The sequence below is a fragment of the Triticum aestivum genome, chromosome 7B, assembly GCF_018294505.1.
Source record: "Triticum aestivum cultivar Chinese Spring chromosome 7B, IWGSC CS RefSeq v2.1, whole genome shotgun sequence".
Classification (NCBI taxonomy): Eukaryota; Viridiplantae; Streptophyta; class Magnoliopsida; order Poales; family Poaceae; genus Triticum; species Triticum aestivum.
Window position 1 is genome coordinate 573,223,293 of NC_057813.1, and position 24,129 is coordinate 573,247,421.

General features: G+C 43.3%; 4 protein-coding genes and 1 long non-coding RNA gene across 38 annotated transcripts; 3 read left to right on the forward strand and 2 right to left on the reverse strand.

Moving 5' to 3' along the window:
* The first annotated feature begins 1,728 nt into the window (after positions 1-1,728).
* LOC123158303 (cation transporter HKT1) lies at positions 1,729-4,040 on the forward strand. The gene is made up of 3 exons (XM_044576349.1): positions 1,729-2,914; positions 3,040-3,266; positions 3,531-4,040. The coding sequence occupies exons 1-3, from the start codon at positions 1,743-1,745 to the stop codon at positions 3,731-3,733; spliced, it is 1,602 nt and encodes a 533-aa protein (XP_044432284.1). The 5' UTR covers positions 1,729-1,742; the 3' UTR covers positions 3,734-4,040.
* LOC123158304 (uncharacterized) lies at positions 2,656-22,801 on the reverse strand. Of its 34 annotated transcripts, none has more exons than XR_006479322.1 (9): positions 21,896-22,801; positions 21,584-21,739; positions 21,411-21,494; positions 17,281-19,692; positions 17,036-17,172; positions 16,482-16,935; positions 16,319-16,379; positions 13,952-16,231; positions 11,894-12,464 (listed from the first exon to the last, which is right to left on the reverse strand). It is a non-coding gene; the product is annotated as an uncharacterized lncRNA (long non-coding RNA). The 34 variants fall into 34 exon arrangements; XR_006479323.1 differs by having other exon boundaries at positions 11,895-12,464; positions 17,281-18,725; positions 18,817-18,926; positions 19,137-21,739; XR_006479320.1 differs by having other exon boundaries at positions 11,895-12,464; positions 17,281-18,739; positions 18,817-18,926; positions 19,137-21,739.
* Positions 6,501-8,767, forward strand: LOC123158300 (probable cation transporter HKT9). The gene is made up of 3 exons (XM_044576346.1): positions 6,501-8,053; positions 8,133-8,363; positions 8,464-8,767. The coding sequence occupies exons 1-3, from the start codon at positions 6,945-6,947 to the stop codon at positions 8,648-8,650; spliced, it is 1,527 nt and encodes a 508-aa protein (XP_044432281.1). The 5' UTR covers positions 6,501-6,944; the 3' UTR covers positions 8,651-8,767.
* On the reverse strand, positions 8,480-9,205 carry LOC123158302 (uncharacterized). Its single transcript, XM_044576348.1, has 2 exons — positions 8,835-9,205; positions 8,480-8,710 (listed from the first exon to the last, which is right to left on the reverse strand). The coding sequence occupies exons 1-2, from the start codon at positions 9,110-9,112 to the stop codon at positions 8,647-8,649; spliced, it is 342 nt and encodes a 113-aa protein (XP_044432283.1). The 5' UTR covers positions 9,113-9,205; the 3' UTR covers positions 8,480-8,646.
* Positions 9,412-10,413, forward strand: LOC123158301 (uncharacterized). The gene has a single exon (XM_044576347.1). It carries the CDS (start codon positions 9,492-9,494, stop codon positions 10,110-10,112), a length of 621 nt encoding a protein of 206 aa, XP_044432282.1. The 5' UTR covers positions 9,412-9,491; the 3' UTR covers positions 10,113-10,413.
* Positions 22,802-24,129: the final 1,328 nt, after the last annotated feature.

Below are 24,129 nucleotides of genomic sequence, written 5' to 3' on the forward strand. Positions count from 1 at the left end.
AAAAAATGTTTGTAAATTTCAGAAAATATCCGCGGACTCCAAAAATATTCACAAATTTCGAAAGTTGTTCCCAAATTTCAAAAAATGTCTGTCGAAATGTTCGCCATTCAAAAAATGATCACAGATTCAAAAACTGTTATGAAATTTCAAAAATATGTTCATGATTTGTAAAATGTTCTCGCACTTCAAAAAATGTTCAAGAATTTGAAAATTGTTCGCGTATGTCAAATAGTGTTCATGTATTATAATTTTTTAATGAAATTGAAACTTTGTTCATTATTTTCAAAATGTTCACGAAAACAGTTCACTAATTTGAAATAACATTTGAGATTTTCAAAAAAAAGTTCACAGATTTGAAAATACATTCGGGAAGTAAAAAATCACGAATTTTATTTGAAAAAGGAACAAGAAAATAAAACATAAAAAGGAAGAAAGAAGAAAAAACCAAAAGAAAAATAAGAAAATAAAACCGGTCCAGAATGGGCCGATCCATATAGCTCATGGCGCTCGCGTGATTGCGTACCAGGGATTTTCTTTTTAGGGGTGAGCGTTTGATCTCTATCCCCCGCGGTACGCAAGGAATATGATCCGCCAGGTCGGTTCCTAGTAATGTGGGATGCAAGTGCAACCTTCCACAGCTGCAAGTATCAGCATCATCGTAGAATAAACTAATAAACTGAAGAATGAGCTTTTTCACTCAGCATGATCACCAATCCAACTGCAGAACATTTTCCAGAGAACATGAGTAGTACCTGCAGGATTTGCAACCAAGAAGAAAAAAATTAACAGAAAACTTGGCATGGGGAGGCTCAAGTCGGAATGTCGTGAAATAGTCGAATAAACATGTGCAAGTATCTCAAGCAACTTGCTGAACTAGCACCCCCGCCAAAACCACCATCACAGTTTGGTACGAGAAACTGAAAACAAAGCCTGGTGATGACCAATAATAGAGAAATAAAAAGCCCCCCCCCCCCCCCCAATGCTCTCATAAATACAACTATATGTGCTCTTAATCCTCCATTTGTCAAACAAATAGCAAGATTTAGATGATTTGTCCATGTCTAACATTATATAACATGTTTGGCCCCCTCTATATTGAGTTTCTGGCTCTGCCACTGCTCACCGGCCGGCTTGCCCTGAGCTCAACTGAAAGGACAACCAAGTGCAAATTATGCAAGGAAGCAACATGGCATGTATCCTTCTAGTGCTATATCCTACTCTCTTTGACCAGCAAACGGAAGATGCTTTGATCCTAGTCTACTACACCATGAAGTTGCTAACATGGAACATGTACGACGTAGTCTGACTACGGACAGACTACCTGCAATTATTGATGGTTCTCCCTCCTGATTGGTCTGTATGGCACACACTCATGCAGTTGCACATGTGACATACTCGAAATGCTAGTGGATATTACTCTTCGTCAACCTCCAATAAACAAGACTGCATTATTGTGAATGAAGGCACACATAATTAACTGTATATGATTGTGAGTGACAATGTTTATCTTGCAAAAGACCTCAGAGAAATAATAATGTACTACTGATTGATTGAGAATAACATGATTGTAGTGGGCTTGCCGTCCTATCATTATTTGTTAAACCAGAACTAGAATCGTAGGATAGATTGATCTGCTCATGGTACCAAGCCAGTGATGCAGTGCGCGCATATAAGTAGCACCAGTATGCGACCTATCTTGTCACAGACATATGCATTTGTTTCTCACACTCATACATAGCACCATGGGCCGGGTGAAAAGATTTTACCAGGATTTCATCCATATCAAGCTGCATAGCTTTTGCCGTATCAGTAGATATGTTGTCGATTCAATAGCTTTTGTCTATCGATTTGTTGCATTGCATGTTCACCCCTTCTGGATCCAACTGTCCTACTTCCTTGCCATTGCTATACTTGGTTCAGTCCTCTTGATGTCGCTGAAACCAAGCAACCCTGACTTCAGCCCTCCTTACATTGACATGTTATTCTTGTCAACTTCTGCTCTAACAGTTTCTGGCCTCAGCGCCATCACGATGGAGGACCTCTCAAGCTCTCAAATTGTGGTCTTGACACTGCTCATGCTTGCAGGAGGGGAGATCTTTGTTTCACTCTTAGGCCTCATGCTTAGAGTGAACCATCAAGACATGCCAGATCTTCCAAGCATGAAGATCAGCTCAGTTCCTGTCGAGCTTCAAGAGATAGACTTGGCGAATAGCGTGGCACTCTGTGATGAGTCGCAGCTTGAAGAAGCAGCTCATGCAATTCCACCCAAGAAATGTACAGAGTTGAAGAGGAGTAGGCCTGTCAAGTGCTTAGGATATGTGGTCTTTGGGTACTTTGCCGTGATCCATGTCTTGGGCTTTCTGCTGGTTTTTCTGTATATAACTCATGTGCCAACTGCAAGTGCCCCACTGAACAAGAAAGGGATCAACATCGTGCTCTTCTCACTATCAGTCACCGTCGCTTCCTGTGCGAATGCAGGACTCGTGCCCACAAATGAGAACATGGTTATCTTCTCAAAGAATTCAGGCCTCTTGCTGCTGCTCAGTGGCCAGATTCTGGCAGGCAACACATTGTTCCCTCTCTTCCTGAGACTATTGGTATGGTTCCTGGGGAGGCTCACAAAGGTGAAGGAGCTGCGGCACATGATCAAGAACCCTGAGGAGGTGCATTTTGCTAATCTGCTTCCTAGGTTGCCGACTGCATTTCTCTCCTCGACGGTCGTTGGCCTTGTAGCAGCTGGGGTCACGATGTTCTGCGCCGTTGATTGGAATTCTTCAGTGTTTGATGGGCTCAGCTCTTATCAGAAGACTGTCAATGCATTCTTCATGGTGGTGAATGCGAGGCACTCAGGGGAGAATTCCATTGACTGCTCGCTCATGTCCCCTGTCATTATAGTACTATTCATCGTCATGATGTAAGTTCATGAGTGCATTGCACTTCATTAATTGATGTTTCATTTCATATCATTTGATAAGTAGGTACAACTTACTGGCTTTGGAATCTCAAATTCATGTGCGATAATTTACTTCTTGGTCTCAGGTATTTGCCATCATCAGCAACATTTGCAACACCCAATGGAGATACTAAAACCACCAATGAGAACACAAAAGGGAAAGCCAAGAGAGGGTCGTTGGTGCAGAATTTGGCATTCTCACCGCTCGGATGTAACATCATCTTTGTGATAGTTGCCTGCATCACTGAAAGGAGAAGGCTCAGAAACGATCCACTCAACTTCTCCACCTTGAACATGATATTTGAGGTCATCAGGTGTGTTATTCTTTCATGTGATAAAAAAAAACTTACATTACTCTCCCTAACTAAAGATGGAGAGAAGTTAGCAAGGCAATGGTAGCGTAGACTAGACATAAATGGCAATTGCAGCATAACATAAGAATGAAGTTAATTCATAAACAGAGCACTTTGTGTCTGCAAGAGCTAGACACGGCACTCCCTAAACTAACTTAGAAGGCAAAATCTAACTCGTGAATGCATTTCAGTAAGGAGATTAACTTTGTATGCTTTGTTTTGCCGTGCATACGGCAACGTTGGGCTATCCACTGGTTATAGTTGTTCTAGGCTGCATCAGCTGCACCCAGAGATCATCTGCCAGGACAAGCCATACAGCTTTTCTGGATGGTGGAGTGACGGAGGAAAGTTTCTGCTAGTCTTGGTCATGCTCTATGGAAGGCTTAAGGTGTTCGCCGTGTCCACAGGTAAATCCTGGAGAGTATGATACAGTTGGCCAAGACTAATTGCAAAGGCAAGTGTGCCAAACTGGTATAACTGTCGCGTACTTGCAAGACGAATCAGGTTTCTAGCTGGATCAGTGGATGGAAAAATATGTTGGTGGATGTTGGGCATGCAATGGAAACCATCTATCAACGTGTGGCATCTTGACGTGAATTCCGCAGGGTTCCAGCGGAAAGACAATTGAATTCTTATTCTTGTTGTTAGGGCAGGGTTAGTATTACTTCACACAATTTACAATATAGAAAAAACTTGTTGACACCCTATTTATAAGCACAGCTAATGTTGCTCTATCATTGTAGTACATAGTACACAGAAGTTCCAGGAGAAACTAGATTTTTTTTTACTTAATTATCGAAACTCAAAGCCTGAAATTTGAATTAAAACAATGAGCAATACCTTTGGTATATTTTGTTGAGGTCTTCCAAAGGCGTTGCACAATTCTAGTCAACAGGCAGAGAAAGCATGAAGATCCAGCTAACACGCCTGAGTTTTGCACTAACGCTTAATTGCTTCGGGACGTGAACATGTGGTGATCAATTCATGCTAACAAATAATTGTACACACAGATCACGGAAGGCCACCAGGGAAGGCGAAGTTATAGTGAACGCAGAAATCATGCAAAGCGATAGAGCCATTCAGTTGCTGGTTACTGAGTTCACTGAACCTTGTCTGGTGTCTTCTTCCAAAGTAACTACTCGTTAGCATCTTCATATCAATAACAATAACAGGTTTACCTCGATTTTCAGTGAGCAGTGACTTTCCATCCGAACAATTATCATTTGAGTATGTCGGCCCTATTAGAAGTCGCAGTCGTATCTGAAAGAATAGCCTTTGGACTCATCTTATCTCTTCAGCTCAGGATCAATCAAGATGTAACAACAGCATGCCTCATTTATGATGCACCATGGCTAGCAAGCAACAGACTAGAAAGTGACTAACTGAGGGAAGTTTCCTGTCCACTGGTGGTCTATGCATGCCCCTTGAAGCATGGCATTAGAACACTTCCTGGCCATGAGTTCGGTCACAGCAAGACATGCAGCGTGTCATCGTTTTGTTTCATAGCACCACAATCACTTTTCTGACCATCACTGCTGGGCAACTTCAAGGGAAGAACCAAATGCAGAGTTCCATAATCATTTTCTGCACATTCTTGTTTACATTGTGAATTTATTTTTTTCTGCATTGTGAAATTCAGAGATGCTCTTATATCGATTTACATATTAAATATAAGTTTGGCATAACTTTTGGGAAACTCCACTACCAGTAGCACCATACATGTAACTATGTAAGCAACACTTTCCTGGTGACCTGGTCGAGGTCGCTCTTGGCGGGATGGCAATTGGCAATTTGTCTTCGTATGGAAGCAAAGCCTTCACTTGCCTAATCTGGTGATGTGGTCATGGTTACCCTTTGAAAGATGACAATTGGCAAATAGTGGGAGGAAATTTTAGTACACATGCAAACTGTTCTTTCTATGCTGCTTTAGCGTGCATTTAGCATGTTGGTGCATGATCCTAAGACATAACATTAAATTCTGAAAGGTATCTTTTTCCAAAGATTAAAATTTAAGAACTGATGATATACTCCAATACTCCATTGATAAAGTTTTACTTGTAAATGCCAGGAACATACACTATGAAGAGCTCGAACCACTCCATTTAACTCCAATGCCTAGCCAGCTGCATATCATCAGTTCATCCGTGTTTATTTTTCAGTCCATTGCTTTCGATCTTAGCTTGCTTTTGATTCACCTGTCCTATATTTTTTTCATCGACATACTTGGTTTTGTTTCCTTGATGGCTTTGAACAAAGGTTAGTTGATTATGGAATCAAAGCCTAAAATCTGCATGGAAATAATGAACAATACCTTGGTATATTTTGTTGAGGCGCTATCCAGTCTGAGTACTGCACAAATGATTCACTTGAAGAAATAATTGTACAAACAGAACACGAAAGGCCATCATAGAAGCTAAAGTCACAACAAACGCCAAATCATGCAAAGGGGTAGAGCTATTGAGTTCAGTGAACCTTCTCTGGGGTCCTCTTCCAAAGTGAGGTGAATCCATTAGCATCTTCAGTCCGTAACATTTACAGATTTTACCTCAAGATTCCAATCAAGCAACACTCCCCATTTGAGCACCAATTTGAGTAGAGAAATCCTAGCCGGATGCACTTCAAATAACCTCGGGACTCATCTTACCTCCTCAGCTTAGGACCAATCAAGATGTAACTGCATCCTGGATTTGTGATGTACCATGGTCAGCAGGGAACTGACTAGAAAGGGACTAACTGAGAAAGGTTCTTGTCCACTTCTGTCTGTACATTTCCCTTGAAGCATGGCATAGAATACTTCCTAGCCATGAGTTCCATTACAGCTAAACATGCTCTGTGTCCTTGTAGCATAGCAGCTGCAATCGCTTTCTGACTCATTATTGCTGGACATCTTCAAGGAAAGAGCCAAATGCAAAGTACCAAAACCGCTCTATGCACATTCTTGTTTGCACTTTGCAATGCAAAATTCAGAGGTGCTCTTAGATCCATCTAAAATAAGTTGACCATAACTTCCAGGCAATTCCACTACCAGAACATACGAGCTGTTCCACCACCTGATTATTGGCATGGCAACGGGAAAAATTGTCTTCAAGGGAAGAGCCAAATGCAAAGTACCAAAATCGTTTTATGCACATTCTTGTTTGCACTTTACAATGAAAAATTCAGAGGTGCTCTTACATCCATCCAAAAAAAGATTACCATAACTTCTGGGAAATTCCACAACCAGAACATACGAGCTGTTACACCACCTGATCAAGGTTGCCTTAGTGGCATGGCAATTGGCAAATTGCCTTCAATGTAAACAACACTTTCACTTGCCTACTCTGGTGAGCTGGTCATGGTTGCCTTTAGAAAGATGACAATTGGCAAATGGTGGGACAAAAATTTAGCACGCATTCAAACTGTTCTTTTCTAAGCTCGATCTGCATGCCCGCACGCATAGCATTAAGTTCTGAAAGGTATCTTTTTTTCCAAAGAAAAATTATGGAAGGCATCTCAAACCGTATTGCCCATGTCTGCTTGTCCACTAACTTTGACCGGGCTGTATATATACTTCCATTGCTCACTTGTACTTGTAGTTGCCTGCTGAATCAAGGCACATACATCAAAGATATAGAGGCGCTGCCATCTATCTAACTCCAATGCCTATCCGGCTGCCAATTTTTCTCAGTTCTGCAAGGCATGTCAGCAATTCATCTGTGTTCATTTTTCGGTTCATTGCTTTCCATCTTAGCCCACTTTTGATTCACTTATCCTATTTTGTTATCATTGATGTACTTGGTTTTGTTGCCTTGATGGCGCTGAAGCCAAGCAACCCTAACTATAGTCCTCGCTATGTCGACATATTTTTCCTTTCGACATCTGCAGTCACAGTTACAGGATTAGCTACCATTAAAATGGAGGATCTTTCTAGCTCTCAAGTAGTTGTCCTAACTCTCTTGATGTTGTTAGGAAGTGAGATGTTTGTTTCCCTGCTTGGCCATATTCACGAGTTGAGCAAGCAAAACAAGCATGATCCTGAAGATAGTAGAGTTAGATCGGTTACCGTGCAAGATGAGTCGCAGATAGAAGAGGCAATCCCGGCAACACCATCAATTAATACCATTAGCCTCAAGAAGAGTTGCCTCAGATACATAGGGTTTGTGCTGTTGGCATACATGGTCTCGATTCTTCTTGTAGGTTCTCTATTGGTGTTCTTGTACGTAGCACATGTTTCAACTGCAAGAGATGTGCTAACAAGGAAAAGTATCAATACCATGCTTTTCTCCATATCAGTCACTGTCTCTTCTTTCACCAATGGAGGGCTGATTCCAACGAACGAGAGCATGGCGGTGTTTTCCTCAAACCAGGGCCTCCTCCTGCTACTCACTGGCCAGATTCTTGCAGGCAACACCTTGCTTCCTGTCTTTCTGAGGCTGGTGATATGGGCACTGAGAGGACTAAGAATAACCAGAGCTAAACCTGAAGAGTTTGAGTTCATGATGAACAACACAAAGGGTGTGGGTTTCAACCACTTGCTGCCTACCCAGCAGACAGTATTCCTCACAGCCTCGGTCGCTGCTCTCATAGCCGTTGCCATCACACTCTTGTGCTGCTTGAACTGGAATTCGGCAGTGTTTGCAGGGCTGACCCCCAACCAGAAGATCACCAACGCATTGTTCATGGCGGTGAACACAAGGCAGGCAGGAGAGAATTCCATCGATTGCTCCCTCGTCGCTCCTGCGGCTTTAGTACTATTCATCGCCATGTGGTAAGCTCCGCTCCCTCTAAGTTATTGTTGGCAGGCAAACAACCACAGGAACAATTAACAAGTATCTGTACATTTTCAGGTGCATTCCAGCCTCGACATCATTTCTCTCACTGCATGAACGTGACAAGAGGGGCATCACAGAACACAAGGATGGGGCAAACAAGAGAAGACTGTCACTGAATAAAATGCTGTTTTCACCACTAGCCTGCACCGCGGTGCTGATAATGCTGGTCTGCATCACCGAGAGGAGATCGCTCTCCGCCGACCCTCTCAATTTCTCCACATTCAACATGATCTTCGAGGTCATAAGGTAATTAGCCGAACACACTGAAATCTTCTGAAACTTTAGCCCTCTCATAATTCTTCAGGAACTGCTTGTGTTGTGACTGAATCGATTTCCACGCGTGCAGCGCGTATAGGAACGTAGGACTGTCCATCGGTTACAGCTGCGCGAGGCTGCCGCACCCGGAGAAGCAAAGCGTCTGCCAGGACATGCCGTACAGCTTCTCCGGGTGGTGGAGCGACCTGGGGAAGGTGGTTCTTGTCCTGGTGATGCTCTGCGGGAGGCTCAAATGCTTCCACAGGCAGAGGAGCTAGTCAGTTACGCCAACGCCATCAGATTGTCCGGCCATTTTTCTCTCGTGGTGCTCTTCAATCCTGGTGTAAATTCGCAAGAAATTGGTCCTGAATAATGCTTCTGTATGTGCAATTATATATGCTTCTGTACTGTACACAATACGAAAGCCACAAATACGAGCGCTTACAGGGTGGTGGAGGTTACCGGGCGGCGGGCTGCCCCGAGCTCGAGGCCGTATAACACCGCTGCCGGTGCCCCGCAGCACGCCGGAGCTCTCGATTCGCCCCGCGTCGCGGACATGCTCCGAGCCCGAGCGAACGGCTCGAGGTGGCTGCCGTCGGCGGCCACGGCTGAGAATGCCACCGGGGCTTGTCGCCGCCGCCCACGTAGTCCTCGTCCTCGGAGTCGGCGCCGTCTTCAGGGGCTGGGGGCGGAGGCTGGTGTGCCGGATCAGGGCCATCGGCGTTGACTCCGGCGGCCATCTCTGCTGCAGCGGCCGTGTGTCCGGTTTGGGCCGCGACGGGCTTCCAAAATTTTAATTTGGGCTTTGAGTTTGGAGAAGCTTAGCCCGTTCGAATTGTTGGACGAAATCACAGAAAAGCGAAGCGCGTTCTATGTAAGCAAATCCAACAGCGCGTCTCAGGGCCCAACTCGGATTCAATCCCCATCGAGAGAATCCGGTTTACTCCTTTGCCGCCACACCACCGGCTCCAACCCTTTCTTGCCCCCTCCGGCTTCCCGACCTCCGATCCGGCGAGCTCGCCTTCTTGCCCCAGAATCACGATCCGCGTCCTCTTGCTCCCTCCCGCCGCCATCTCGCGTTCGTCTGATCCGTTGCTCTCGCATTCCACGGCCGCGACCATGGGCGGCACCACGGTGCTCCCGCCGTCTCTGCCCCCGCGCCGCACCGCCGCCGACCTTCACTCGTGCTCTTCCCGCGTGCGCGTGAACCCTGCCCTGATGGCGAACCCCGCCGCTGCCAAGAGGCCGAAGCGTCCCATGTCCGTGCGCGACGGATCGCAGCCGCAGCCGCCGGCGAAGCGCGTACGCGGTGTCTGCCCCGGCGGCGAGCTCCGTGTCGCGATCACCACCGCCAAGATCAACCTTCCGTGTCCCACCAGCGGCAAGGATCCGAAAATTCCCAAGAACCAGGTCGCTGAATCTCCGGCGAGCGCGACGCAACCGAAGCCGCCGATCAGCATGCGCGAACTGATCGAGAATGCTCGCCTCGCCAAGGCTTGGGCTCGCCCTGCCGCCGAAGAAGAGACCAGCCGTCGGCGTGACATCGAGCGCAGCAGAGCAGAGGCCCGGCGAGAGGTGGAGCGGATGGTGGACACCGTGCAGTTCAACGACCCTTACATCGACCCCTCCGACGTGACCAAGTCCCCACAGGAGCTGCTGGAAGCAAGACAAGAAGCATGGCGTGCTCAAGCTCAGCTCGTTGCGATGGCTCGTCGACGGGACATGGAGATGTACAAGTGATGCATGCATAGCATATCCACGGATGTGTGCTGGAGTGAAGTGATCGGAGGAGGAAGAGAAGAAGAAAGCTCTTCCGGTGTGCAGTCTTACGGGTGGTACTCTAACTTAGCCGAGCAAAGCAGGGGAAGTAGTCTGCACTTTGCACTCAACAGAGGTGGTCTTACTTAACCGAGCAAAGCAGAGAAACAAATACTCCCTCCGTTCCAAAATAAGTGTCTCAATTTTGTATTAGCTCTAATACAAATTTGTACTAAGTTCAAGACTCTTATTTTGGGACGGGGGGAGTAGATAAGTAACAAGGTGTCAGCTATGTAGTTTGGTTGCAAGTGTCTAGGAGTATTTCACTGGCATGTTTTTCAGTAGTGCGAGTGAGATTCTTAATTTTACCATGAATTAATGAGTGTAAATTTATGATCACAATTGATCCATCAAGGCAAGGGATTTGTTTTATGCAATAGCCTTGGATCTGATTTGTGCAAGCATCTGTCACTCGATCTCTTCCTATGTTTTCATCTGATGCATGTTCCCTCCTATTAACTTTTTTTTCCGTGAGTAAGAAGATTACTTTTGTGCTTGAACTATTCCAAGTTAGTGTTATTTTTTTCTGGAGTCATGAACTCCCGATGCACACATCATGCTACATTATTTGCCAAATAGCTCAAAGTGTACTTGTCTGAATTTTCCAACTGCTGCAAATTTTGTTCAATACAATTGGTGCCAATATCAGATAAATTCATGTCACATTACAAAGAAAATAAATACTTGACATGAATGACGTTATCCTCTTTTTTTCCTTTTCGGTTTAATACGCTTCACCGAAAGGAGCACAATTGTGCTCCATCATGGAGCTTGAGTGTGCTTCGTTGGGAAGCATACTTTGTACTGACAGCGAACCACCCTCGTGCTCTGCTGGACACATGTGCTCCACCACGTAGCATATCTATGTTTCACCTTTTTTTTTCTCTTTTCAGACACATCTGTGGTTCACTCCGAGGTAGAACACCTCTGCTCTACAACGAAGTAGACTTGATGCGGGACCGCACTAGGAAACGACACATGGTGCATTCTCGTGCATCCCTGTGCATAACCACACAGCGTGGTACTAAGAGATACCTCTAACTAGCGAAAATTCAATTCGGCTCTTAGGAGCATATGTTCTTGCGCATCAAAAATGTTTTTGGCAAATGCCAATTTAAAAAAAAACAAATTATGTTTATTGTCACACCCAAATGCTACCTACAAATTTTTAGGAGAAAAATTTAAGCATTTTGACCTGTGAAAAAAAAAGTTGAACGCCAAATCTTACCTTCAGATATTACACTTATTTTTGTTTTATTCATCGACAAAAGCATTGCTATCACATTTCGCATGAAAATTGATAAGCACGCTTGTTAACTAACAATAACATCTACACAAAAAATAGAATTTAAAAAATTTAATTACTATTTATTTGGAATCTTTACTCCTAACTAGTAGAGTGCCCGTGCGTTGCCACGGGCTTTTGAAATAGTTGCAAGAGTTACATGTTAAATTTCACATGTATAAACAATATTGTGGCACTTGTGGAATCCATGCAGTAAACATGTCAAATAATCTTATCCATTTGGCCATCTTAGATTATAGATGACTCACACATGTCGATTATGCCAATATTGTGACAAATATGGAATCCATGCAGTAAACATGTGATGGTGACTGGACTTGTTAGTGGTTGCAACATGCCTACGATAAAGAAATATTTACTCAAAATAAATATTTCTAGGGATAATTTATTTGAATGAAAACAAGATATTTGGGTTCATATCAAATTACCACATATATCTTAGGTAACAAATTTCATCAACTCGGCATCTAAAACAGGACTTCTAATTAGAGTTATTCCTTTTAAAGGTAAGTCACATAACACCTAGAAATATATATTTTTTCCTTCCTCTTGGACACACAATAAGACGTGTCATTGTATATAGAGGAAATAAACTAATATAACTACAAACAATAGCGTTCTATTTTGCACAACAATCAGTATAAATATATTGTTATGAAATTGTGCTAACAGGGTCTTGGGGGTGGCTGCCGCCCATGCGTCGCCCCAATGGAATCTTGCGGGAGGCACCGCTCGCGCCTCCCTAGTGCAGCCTTGGACATGCAGCACAACCACCCCATTGCCGCCACCACCTCGCGCCACAGCATATCTTATTAGTTAGCAACGATCGCGTCAAACATGTACCATTAGGATCCTCACGCACACCAGACGATATTGTTGATTTTATACCTTCTTCCTCCCCAACTATCTTCTCTTCGCCGTCCCAATCCAAACTCACCTCCTCGTCGATGACGCATTCGGCTCGCAACCTTCCACAAAGTTAAATTAAGAACAACACAAATAAACAAGCATCTAGTCGATCGATCTCATCTCACTATCCAAGTGGCCAAGCCCATGTACAATGCACATCAACAGCAATTCAAACGCTCGCTTGCTGGCGGATAGTATAGAACAATATAGAGATATTTATATATAGTTAAAAGCAGGTGTGTTGCTATTACTCTTAAATCAATGTAAAGTTACTATGTATTTACTATCTTTTTCTCTCAAGCTTCTACAACAAAATTAATCAAGCAGTGAATTTTGGAAAAAAAACACAAATTACAATCTTAATCCTGTCATACGTTTTATGTTCTTTGAAGATGATCAACACTAATAGTGAATTTGGAACATAAGAAAAGTTGAGGAACATTAGGCACTCTCCAGATTCTTTGCTCATGGCCTACAGACAAAACAATAACAACGATTCAAATAGAGAGATTAAAGTTCAGAACTTCAGAACCCCAATGGATGGCATTTCCTCCAATTCTGATTGAATGTTTCTTAAAGGATGGTATAGTTTGGAACTATGGCCTCGATGAGAAAGCTTTCAAGGTAATCATTCATGGTCTACAGTACATGGCTTTTGTGAGTGCACTCTTTGCGGACCTTTCTTTCTGTTTGTCCGTCACACCAAGAATGATACTCCCTCCATTTCAGAAAATAAGGTGTATTGATATCCTCCAAGTCAACCATTCGAATGTTTGACCAAGATTATAGAATAAAATATCAACATCTGAAAAACCTAGTAGATAAAATATAAAACTACTTTTCATGACGGATCGAATGATATAAATTTGGTATAGTGGATATCGATATATTTTCTAAAAACTTGGTCAAACATGCACTCGTTTGACTTTTGAAAAAACAATTAGACTTTATATTTAGGAACGGGGGGAGTATGATTTTTTCAGTTGTTCCAACTAACAAAAATGAGCTTCTTGAATAGATGAAGAATTTATGACATAAAAGGAGATAAGGACAAGACAAACTGGACTAAGCCTTGATTAGGTAGAAGGAAACCCCAAACAGAGTTGGCACGATCTGAAAAGACTCTAGGTTGGCACAATCCTATTAACATACCGGGACCAACTTGTGATAATTCACCTATCTGAATATATACGGCATAAAACAATAACTACATGGTTATCTTTCCAGGAAGTTATATACACAGCTTATAATAAAATAGCTCGGTTCATCTACACTGATTTTTGCTCAGATCGATGGTGGCACATGACAGAAGGGTACACATAGCCTAAGCAAGAAGATTTAGAATAATCCAAAGTGGAAGGCAATACACCAACCATTAATCAACCAAGAATAGTCAAAAATTCAGAGCGTGTGTCATACTCATACCAAATGGAGAAAGATTGAAATGAGAAAATGTTTTTCTGTGAAGGAACAAAATTAAGAAATGGATAAAGTAAGAGGCTTGGTCCTTTGTGTAAAAGAACTGGGCAGGAAGTACAAATCTAACCTTGGAATGAGGATTGATTATTCATGTCTATCATCCCAACAAAGCATTCTCTCAACGCTTTCTCTCCAATGTAGCATGTTAGCACTCTACAATGCAAAAAAAACCATGAATATATTAGTATGTGAAAACACTAAATAATATAACTCATGTATATGCATTAGATACTTGCCACATGAAGATACTGTTTTCTATGAGTATAATGACATGCATGGAAACATGAAACTGGTACGGATACAATCATTTAGACCCCTCTCCCTCTCCCTCTCCATCGCTCCCTCCCTCCCTCTCTCTCGCGCGCGCACCATTGGTGATACAGCATAAAGAGAAAAGAGAGACTAAAACGCATGAGAGCTAGAGGATGTACATTTTATCTACATTTTTCATATACAAAGAAAAGTAACCATGGATGCCAATGTTAATGCAGTAAGGAATTTCTTAGTATCTTAGTATGATCTAGGATATATGAAAACAAAAAGCAATATTCAAATGGAAATTACCAAAATCTGGTACATGTTGCTAACAACAAATTGCATGATTGATAAACTACATCAATTATGTCACAAGCTATCAGGCACTTCCAAATCATAATGAGTTTCACATTTAGTGTACATGAAGAGTCCAAGCAGTTAAGATACGATCTAGAAAAATAAACATGTGCATTAACTTAAGTACTCTCAATCAAATTAAGCAATTGACTTCACAATTATGGGATTATAGAGAACCCTCCAATGATAAAGAACGTTTCGGGTTTAAAAATAAGCACGATCAGGACTAACCTGCCAAAACACATTTTAGAACCTCTCTTAGTATCTGAATATATTCATCATTCGACATATCCTTGACAGTTTCCATATTTTCGTTTAACTCGAGGAAATTAATTAACTCAACAGTATCTTGCAGCATGTACTTTGACAATCTTTAAAAACAGAAAAAAAAATCATGAAAAGCCCACGATTAACGATATGCAGAAACAAATGATGTTGAAGCATGCTCAGGGAACTGTACCGTCAAAGCATCAGAACCTAGTGAGCTCTGAATAATATATCTAACAGTGGTTATGTAATTGCTTAAAAGAATTACTCCCTCTGTTCACTTTTATAAGGCCTTGAAGACATTTCAGACAATGTGCAAAGTAGTTTATTTTGAGTTGTCTGAAATGACTTATAAAAGTGAACGGAGGGAGTAGCTTTGTTAAAGCACCTAATATCCAACTTCAGCTTTCTTACGGAAGAACTGACCAAGTATTTTCTAGACAGCAATTCAAAAATATTATAGCACATAATAACATGAAGCTTTGCCTGCTTTTACAGATATTGAATTGGGAAAGGGTGAAGATGATGCACAAGTAACGTCTAATATTCACACAATAAGCAATTATGTATGCATGGGATATTGAGGGTTTGAGCAGAGATCTGAATTGTACTGGAGCTTCCTCCTCAAGTTCCAACTATTACGAAACAAATATGTTAGACATTAGCTTGCTTGTTTCTTTGATTCTTCGGTGGAGAGAAATCAGAGAATAGGTCAGCGCAAATGCTAGCCAAGGAGCAGACCTTAATCCCATAGTGTGGCGCACGTGAGGGGGGGGGGGGGGGGGAGGTTACTGGGGATGATCAGTCAGCCATGGAGGCAATAATAGGAAGGGTGGCCGTCGCCCGTGCATCGCCTAGACAGAGCTTGGGGGAGGTCTCTTCCTCTCGTCTGCATCTCTTTCCTGATGAAATCACTTGCATAACTTCCTTTTGGAACCTTCCAAAGCACAGAGTCATACCTTTAGCATAAATATGACCATATGTAAGAATATTTTACTCGCAAGAACATAATTAACTTTCCGATATTAACACCACCATGATACATTAGTATCTGGAATGTTTCAGGGAAAAAGAAGTGTGAAATGAATACCCCCAATTATAAGGGTCCTCTTCCTGAATAGCTACTACTGCTGCTTGTTGCATATCTGACCCTGGAGGGAATGTTGCTAGTTCACACTCCTTTGCCAGAGTAAATGAAGTTCCGTATAACCAAATAAGTCAATCTGAAGTAAATGAGACGAAAATGAAGAGGTGCAGTTTAAACCAAGTACTTATAAGTAGTTGTCACTCATTGCTATCCAACAAAAAAATGATAGACATCTAGCAAAAGCTCAAAAGTGCCTTACCACCTTTTATAAAGAGAAATATTTTCTTACCGAAAAATTTCCAGTTGCTCTTAATGTCGTCAACGCCAGCAAAATGAAAGCTTGGCAACAAATGCACATGAGTCAAACATTCCTGCTGAGGCCTGTACCATAGGTTCCAATATGCAATCAGCATGAGATACTGTTGAAAAAAGGCAATGCAATACATCTAGTAAATCAACTCTGAAGACCTAGTATGCAAATGCACGAAATCCTCCACGAGAGTCAATGTCCACTGTGCCATCATGGGCACTGTAATTGAAAAGCATAGGAAACAGACAGGTAAGTTCCAAAGATGAATATGCATAAACCCCGCCAGATTTTTAGTTGTGTAAATCAAGCAGCACAATTTACCTAAAATCACGAATGTGCAATTCGTAGATGGTTATGTCAGAGCAGGAATCAAGTTTTGGCTTCTCATCGGCCAATTCATCCCAGGAAGCTGGCTTCAATGTTTCATCGTTAATGTCAACCAACCAGGTCCACGGTCCATTTGCAGAAAGGCTGATAAAATAAACAACAAGCTAGTTTCTTCCTCTCCCTGAACTTTTTTTCTTCTGCGGAAAGTTCCTCTCCCTGAACTACATAACTGAAATGCGCACAGCCACATACCCTCTAGCATAAAGGTCACCAGCTAAACATTTCAGAATTTGTGCTTTAGTTGGATGATACACGTCAACTTCATATAAATAGTATCGGTTTTCCCACTCTCTTGGTCATGTAACACTCCAAATACCATTTGACTCCTTGAGCTGCACCATCTCTAGAGCAGGGCCTGCGGACCATCTAAGAACCACACACTCACATCCTGCAAGATATATTGGGAACATTTTACATATAAGCGGGAATAGTATAGAACCGGAGGCGACACTTGAGATGGTAAAATGCGTCGTCTTTAGAAGCCAAACCTGTGTTGTAGGAGCCCAAAGGTGCAGGCTCAGAGAGTCCTCGCTGAAAACCGCACTGAGCGGTCCTGTGTATGCAAACATGTCATCCAGCACGCCGGGTAATTGCAGTCCAGTAACATCTACGTGTTTCCCGTCAGCTGCACACAAGCAGTATGTAAGGATCTTGCTCTGTCTCAGAACTTGTCTGAAGAATTTGACACTCATCTCTGAATCTGCATGTAAGGGTGCAAAGAATCGAGAATTACCACCGAAAGAAGCGACGACCAGTTGGCATTTCACAAGGCTGGCGACGTCGACAGAGCTCGGAACTCTGAACGCTCTATAAATGATGATGAAAGGGAACTTCTGGGTCACCTGAAACATGTTGCGAATGGCACTCTAGGTTCAAAAAACTGAACTTCAACAAACTGAAAAAATACATCACTAAAGTGGGGAGCCAGCCACGGCCAACAAGAACTCAAACTCCTATCCGATTTCGACTTCGTGCTCTTGACTTTCCACATTGCAACCTCGAGAAACCATCAACATACATCCCCGCATCCACCCCTACCTCCTGGTGCCGCCTACATTGTTCTTGCTCATCGGGGAAGGGCCACAATCTCCTCTACGATGGCCACAAACAGGTCCACGGGGAGGACACAATCTTCGAGGGGCACTCAACCAAGCACGTCACCCTCCACATTCATCCTATCCCAACCCTAACAGCGTCAAGACCCTCCATTGGTCCATGAATCAGGCTCGTAGCGTCCAGGTTCGTTGCGACGAGTTCGTAGTCGAAGTCTTGACTTTGGCTATCCCCACGACAGCACCATCGATCTTGCTTGCGTTTACCTTCACTTTGTCTCTCCCCAAGGCAACACCACCACCCAGCCAATCACCACCACCGCTTGTCCAGATAGAATCACGAACAATCCCCATGGCAGTGCTGTAGGATCACCTTGGCGACCTCGACAGCAACCGCCCAGTCTAAAATCTAAGCGAGCCAATCTCTATAGAAATCAGTAGAAGCAAGGCGCATGGCTCAGATATGTTCATTTTTTGATGCACGCGCCTCTCTGGAGACAGAGAGGAGAAGCGGCGTGCTTGCCCTGCCACCCACCAGCTCCTGGTCTATAGCTCACCTAGCTAAATACTCTGCTTTCCACCGGGCCAGATTTTTTTTTGCACATTTATAATACAGTTGAGTGGGTTAAAACTATTGCAAAACAACACACACTTTTATAATCTCTAAATACATATTTAGTTCGGTCTATATGTATATCCGAAATAACTTATCAATGTCTCCTCGTGCATGGGACCCAAATACTGTACGTCCGAAATCACGAACAAATTGACATGTTCGCTAGAATTCCACGACGGCATGCAAAATCACAAATAAGTATTGTCTTGTTGTATAAAGAGAAATTTCTTTGCGAAAAAACTAATATAGCTTGACATGTGGAACCTGGACTTACCCTCGTTGACACCACTAATATGTTAAATAGCTTCAAAATAATCAAACACATACTTGTCTTCGTATTTCCAGCCTCTCCACACAAGCGACATTTCCCAACAAGTTCCTAAAGGAGCTCATGGTCTGTCCATTTTAGTCAAACTGAACCCCAACAAATGGGGCAAATATAAGGACACCAAGTTTCAAGTAATTCATTGCAGTTTCAGTTCTCAGTTTAGGTGCAGCTCACACAACAACCTGCAATTATATACCTATTACAGAATTATTTTGAAGGCATGTTAATACTTAGAATAAAAAATAACCCCACAGGAGGGTAACTAATTTATACCAAAGAGCATGCTAGCTCTCTCATGACCATAATGCTGCCATAACCCCACTGCAGCACGCCTTGCCCGCCATGGGCTGCCGCACACCCCTGAGCGCGTCCTATACTTCAGTCTTCTTATTCGTAGTGTAGATTTCATTACATGTTTGTAAACAAAATAAAGATTATTTGTATCAGCAATGTACATTTTCTTTAGGGCGATAGATATAAATTGATGTATTATCTAATACCTCCAACTATGAAACTGGAATAAGTAGAGTTGACATAAAATTGGAGATGGTTAACAATTAAGGAAAAAAAACTAAAGAGGACCCCATGTGCACCTCTGATATCTATACTGACTCCACTCTGGTACATCATGAGTCGAAGCACATCGAACGAAGGGGTGTGGAGAAGAGGCGTCGAACGGGAGGCGAGAAGGGTGGTGGACCACCGAGCAAGGGCGCTCAACGGCTCTGTCCCTGCCCAATGGTGGCCGCTGCTCGCAAGGGCATAAGGGAGTCATGAAACAACAGATGGTACAGCTCCTTTGCAGTTCGATTCTTACTGTACAGGTACTGTAGCTGTTCAAAAAATTGAGACATGGTTATCTCAAGAAACTAGAAGGACTAAGTGTAACAAGAATGTTCATATATTGAACTTGTATGAGCAATGAGAAAGGAAGGCTGAATATAGAGCTTGGAAGGTTGGTAATCTGCTTCCTACATAATAACAGGAAGGATAATCAGAAGAGGCTAAGGCAAGAGAGATGTACCTGGTTCTTGGAGACTAGGAACAGTAATGTGCCATTCAAATAGACCAGATGTTTTTGAAAGAGCAACACTCCACTATATATGGAGATGGACAACCCGCCGTGGAGGAGAAATACTCAAGATGCACCTGGTTTTGAGACTTGGACTCATTTGCTAGATCTCTTAATCTTAGCCAAATTTAAAAGTATTTCAGAATGCAGTTAATTGTTTAAAGCAAAAGGCAACCTCATTCAAAGCAAATAGAGTATTTTAAAAAACATGCTATGTTTCAGAGAGCATTTAGCAGCTACGTCATGTTTTCTTTCAGAATATACGTACTGCGAATAGCTTGCATCTGAGTCAAGTACGCACATAAAAATATGCACAATACATGGAATTTTCAAACCCATAAACTACTTCATTTTAGTAGTTGTCTCACAAAGAATTTAATATTAAATTCATTTGTGGGGAAAAATTAACATCATATCATGAAGAACAGTACTGTATGCGTCTTCATTGGTCCTGTTTGGCCCTGCTTCTTGAATCATTGTGTGGGTTACAAAAAATTGTAGTATACTTTGTACTCTCTTCATTGCATGAAAGAAAAGAAAAGACTAATCTCTCACATATTTTTTCCAAATTAAAATTGCTATGACAATATCATCAATTGCTAGTACTGTTAACTGTATCCATGCCACTGTTGTTGCCTGGATGCTGCAAATAATTCATCTCCAGCTATATTCAGAACCATTACATTTTTCACTTAGGAAACATGCATGCAACAATGTATTTCACGCACAAATCCAAAGCCCATTAACAGCAGGACTACATTTTGCTCATTACCAACAAACTGAAGAGAGTATATTTTGGCCGCAATACCACGATTCCGTTAATCATCCTTTGATAAGAAAATTAACACATCAATCTTGATCCTAAAAAAAGCTAGTGAACATTACCCTACCAACTTATCTATCTCTAGATGTCAATTTGGATATTCCATGCTCACCAAAGAAGGAAAAAATGGAGATGTTTTATACTGCATATCACTATGCTCATGTAGAGTTGAAGATACAGCTTCAACAAGTACAGAGATGTTAAAACTAAGAATTCGAAAACAGAAGGCTAAAACTACTTGTTCCTCCGATCCTGGAAGTATATATATATATGATGAATTTGACTACAGTTTGTTACAATAAAAAATAAAATATTCCACCATGTTACCACGATATTATCGAGTCAAGCCAGAATGACATTTAGCACAGCAAGCTGAATCTTCTCAGCATTCTTCTCATGAACCGGTGTACTATAAAGCAAAATATACAATCATCTTATTTTACGATTTAGTACATATACACTGAAGAAGCACCAAAGTGGGTAAAAGCAACAAAGTTTAATCACAATCCATTAGGAAAATATACTGTTTATAAATAGGATTTCATTGCAACAAAGTGTACATTTAGCAAGTATTGTAATTTGGGGAGCCATTATCATAGCTCATCAACACAAAGAATGGTTATTTGCACAACAGAACTAACAAAGCATCCCATATGTATACATACATAAGTAGAAAGACGAACAAGATAGCCCCATTGGTTTATTTTTTGAAGGTATGTGCACTGATAAAAATAATCAAACCCTGATCATGCTACAAATGTTTACCATTCCACGTAGAGTAATCAAATAGATAATTTATGAAAACATGATAAGATTTGTTAAATTTAGCATGAACAGATCCTTCAACACAGAGTAGCATATAATCCAATCACCAAAGAGAGAGAAAAAGACAGAGCTGAGTAGCCCTTAATGAATGAGCTATACCTGCATCACCAGAAAAGGGGAGACCGTTAAATGAGTTCACTTGTTTACCTAGGTTGGAATTCCAAGACCTCGGCTAGCTTGTTCATGAAGGTGTACTTCCATTATCATTTGCCTTAAATATAGGGAGGCATGCTGCAGGCCATCATAATTTAAATCACAATAATTGCAATAGATCCAGCCAACAGCTTGAGGATGCCAAAGAATATGAATGTAGTAACTACCAGAACCATTATCCGAATCCCTCTAAAACAATGGTCAAAATCCATGAGAAGAGGAAAACGTAACCCTTCCACAAGATCAGCCACTCCAGCACCGAACATGTAGAAGATGTGATCATGCAGAAGCCCAGCATAGACGACCATGGCACCCACCCTCATCTAATCACAGAACCAAAGACCAAACCAAACAAGATTCAGTGACTAATCCAGAAATTATTGAACGAGGGAAAGTGATAATCTTGCATGGGGTTTCATCCGGCCAAGTGAATTGATAACAAGTAGTAAGAGTATAAACCACGACATGGTATATCTCACCAATTATCAAACCTGAATTGCGTTGGTGTAGGAGTGCCACATGAAGCCGATGATTGTGATGTACTTGATCGTTCCCATCATCCTCTCCCGTTTTCACTTCCACTATTTCCAACGTGCTCTCCTTGTCATCAATTCATCCCAAAAACTGAACCAAGCATCCATGAGTTAGGTTCTCCACAACGTTCTCTCGAGAAATTGCAGAGCAGAGCCAGATGGCTTAATGCAAGAGACTACCCTGACTTGGATTAAATTAGGGTGATCAAGGACATGGCAAACAACCAGCAGTCTGCCGCAAGAGGAGCCATGTGGAGGCCTTGACGACATAGTCAGCAGGGCGTCTACCTCGTAGGCTCCTAGCTCGCTGTCGTCAATGCCACAGTAGTTGACGGAGACACACGGCAGGGAATGAGGTGGTCGTGGCCGCCGACGGCGAGTTGCTTGACGAGCTCCGGCACCCACCGTCGCAAGGACTGCTGCTGCTGCGCCGACGTTGAGGCTCTACGGTGGCTCCCCCGACCGGATTTGGCCAAAGTGACCACTGGAGTGGCAAGGCTTGGCCCTCTCTCCGTCAGATCGGGTCAGGGAGGGGAAGTCCTGGCCTTGGACGAAGGAAGGAGGGAGAGGAGGGCAGCGTGAGGCCACGAAGGAGTGGTCGGCGTCACAAGGCCGCGGAGGAAGGGTCGGGTGTTCCTTGCGAAGGAGAGGACGACAACGTGAGGCCGCGGAGGAGTGGCCGGCGTCTGATGTGACGGCGACTGCGAGGAGCCGAGGAGTCGCCGGCGACGGCGGGGCGCCAAGGAGATCAGATCGAAGGAGAGGGGCGGCGGGGGGACGATGAGGAGGGGCAGTCGTCCGCGGGATCTGATCTAGGGCGTGCGTCAATAGGCGCTCGAGGGCAGGAGGCCTCGCTCGTAGGCACGCACGATCTTGTCATGGTTTTTTTCGCTGGTTAATTTTTGTAGGGTTTTTTTCGCTGGTTAATATTCGTAGATTTTTTTTTCTTCGCCTATCTTGGGTGCGATTGGAGGTTAGGCCCTGAAGAGCGCGGGGGCGGGTGCGGACTCGGTACGAGTTTTTTTTGGTTCATGGCGGCTTAGCGTGAGGTGGGAGGAGGTACCAAAATAGGTATCAAAAAAACCCGGATAAGGTGGGACGCAAATAAAACCCGGAACGCGACCTATCAAGTGAGACATTAGGAGTAGAGATGGAGCAGTTGGTGGTATCCGTCCGTCAATTTTCCTCCCATCAGAGACGGTTTTTTTTCGTCCTTTTTTTTCTTTGTTTTTTTTTGTCACCTCCCCACCCCACCTCACCCCACCCCTCGCACGCACCCCAAGAAAATCACCCGGCAGGAGGAACGCCGTTTCTCTCGATCCTCTCCCGTCGCCGCCGCCGTCCTCTCGATCCCCTCCCGTCGCTGCCGTCGTCCTCTCGATCCCCTCGAGTAAGCGGCGCCGCCGTTGGCTGCCGATCTCCTCGATTAAACGCCGTCGCCGTCGTCTCTCGATGCCCTCGAGATCGCTGCGCCGCCATCGTCTCTCCATCCCCTCGAGATCCCAGATCCCACACCGCCACCGCCGGCTCCTCCTCCGCTGGCGACGCGGCGAACGAGAGACAAGGGGAACGATGGTCTCCACCGCGGCGGAGGAGGGCGAGGACCCGCGCTGGAGGAGGAACAGCATGGGTGCGTATTTTTCTCGTCTGCGGCAGCAGCCTCACTAAGGTGACATACCACGCAAACCCCTTCCTCGCTGAGTTTTTGTGACTCCTTGCCGGTGAATGGCAGTTGGATGCCGCCTCGGTTGGTTGATTTACTGATCGGGGTCTGGAATTGGTGTCTGGCAGCCTCGACGTTGCATCAAGTCACTCCTGGACACAGGAAGCAGTGCCACCTCGTCGGCAGTGTGGCCGGTATGAGGAAGGTTGTGGTCACGTACGTCCTAAACATGTTAACTTGATTTCATTTATCCACTTCCATGGTATTTTACATCGCCATCCAAACAATCAAGTTTCTTCTGGCCTTGCAACACTGCATATGGGAAGCTTCAGTATGAGGCTACTTCACTTTCGTACATGTTTTTCTTTGCGGCATGTACCTCTCTGTTTTTTTAATGGACTAGCAATAGTGTGATTGTGTAAAAGTGCTACTGCAGTATCGTGCTGTAAAAATATATAGTATGATAGTGCTTTATAATTCGATATATTGTGTTCAATATAGTAGTATGTTTCAGCCT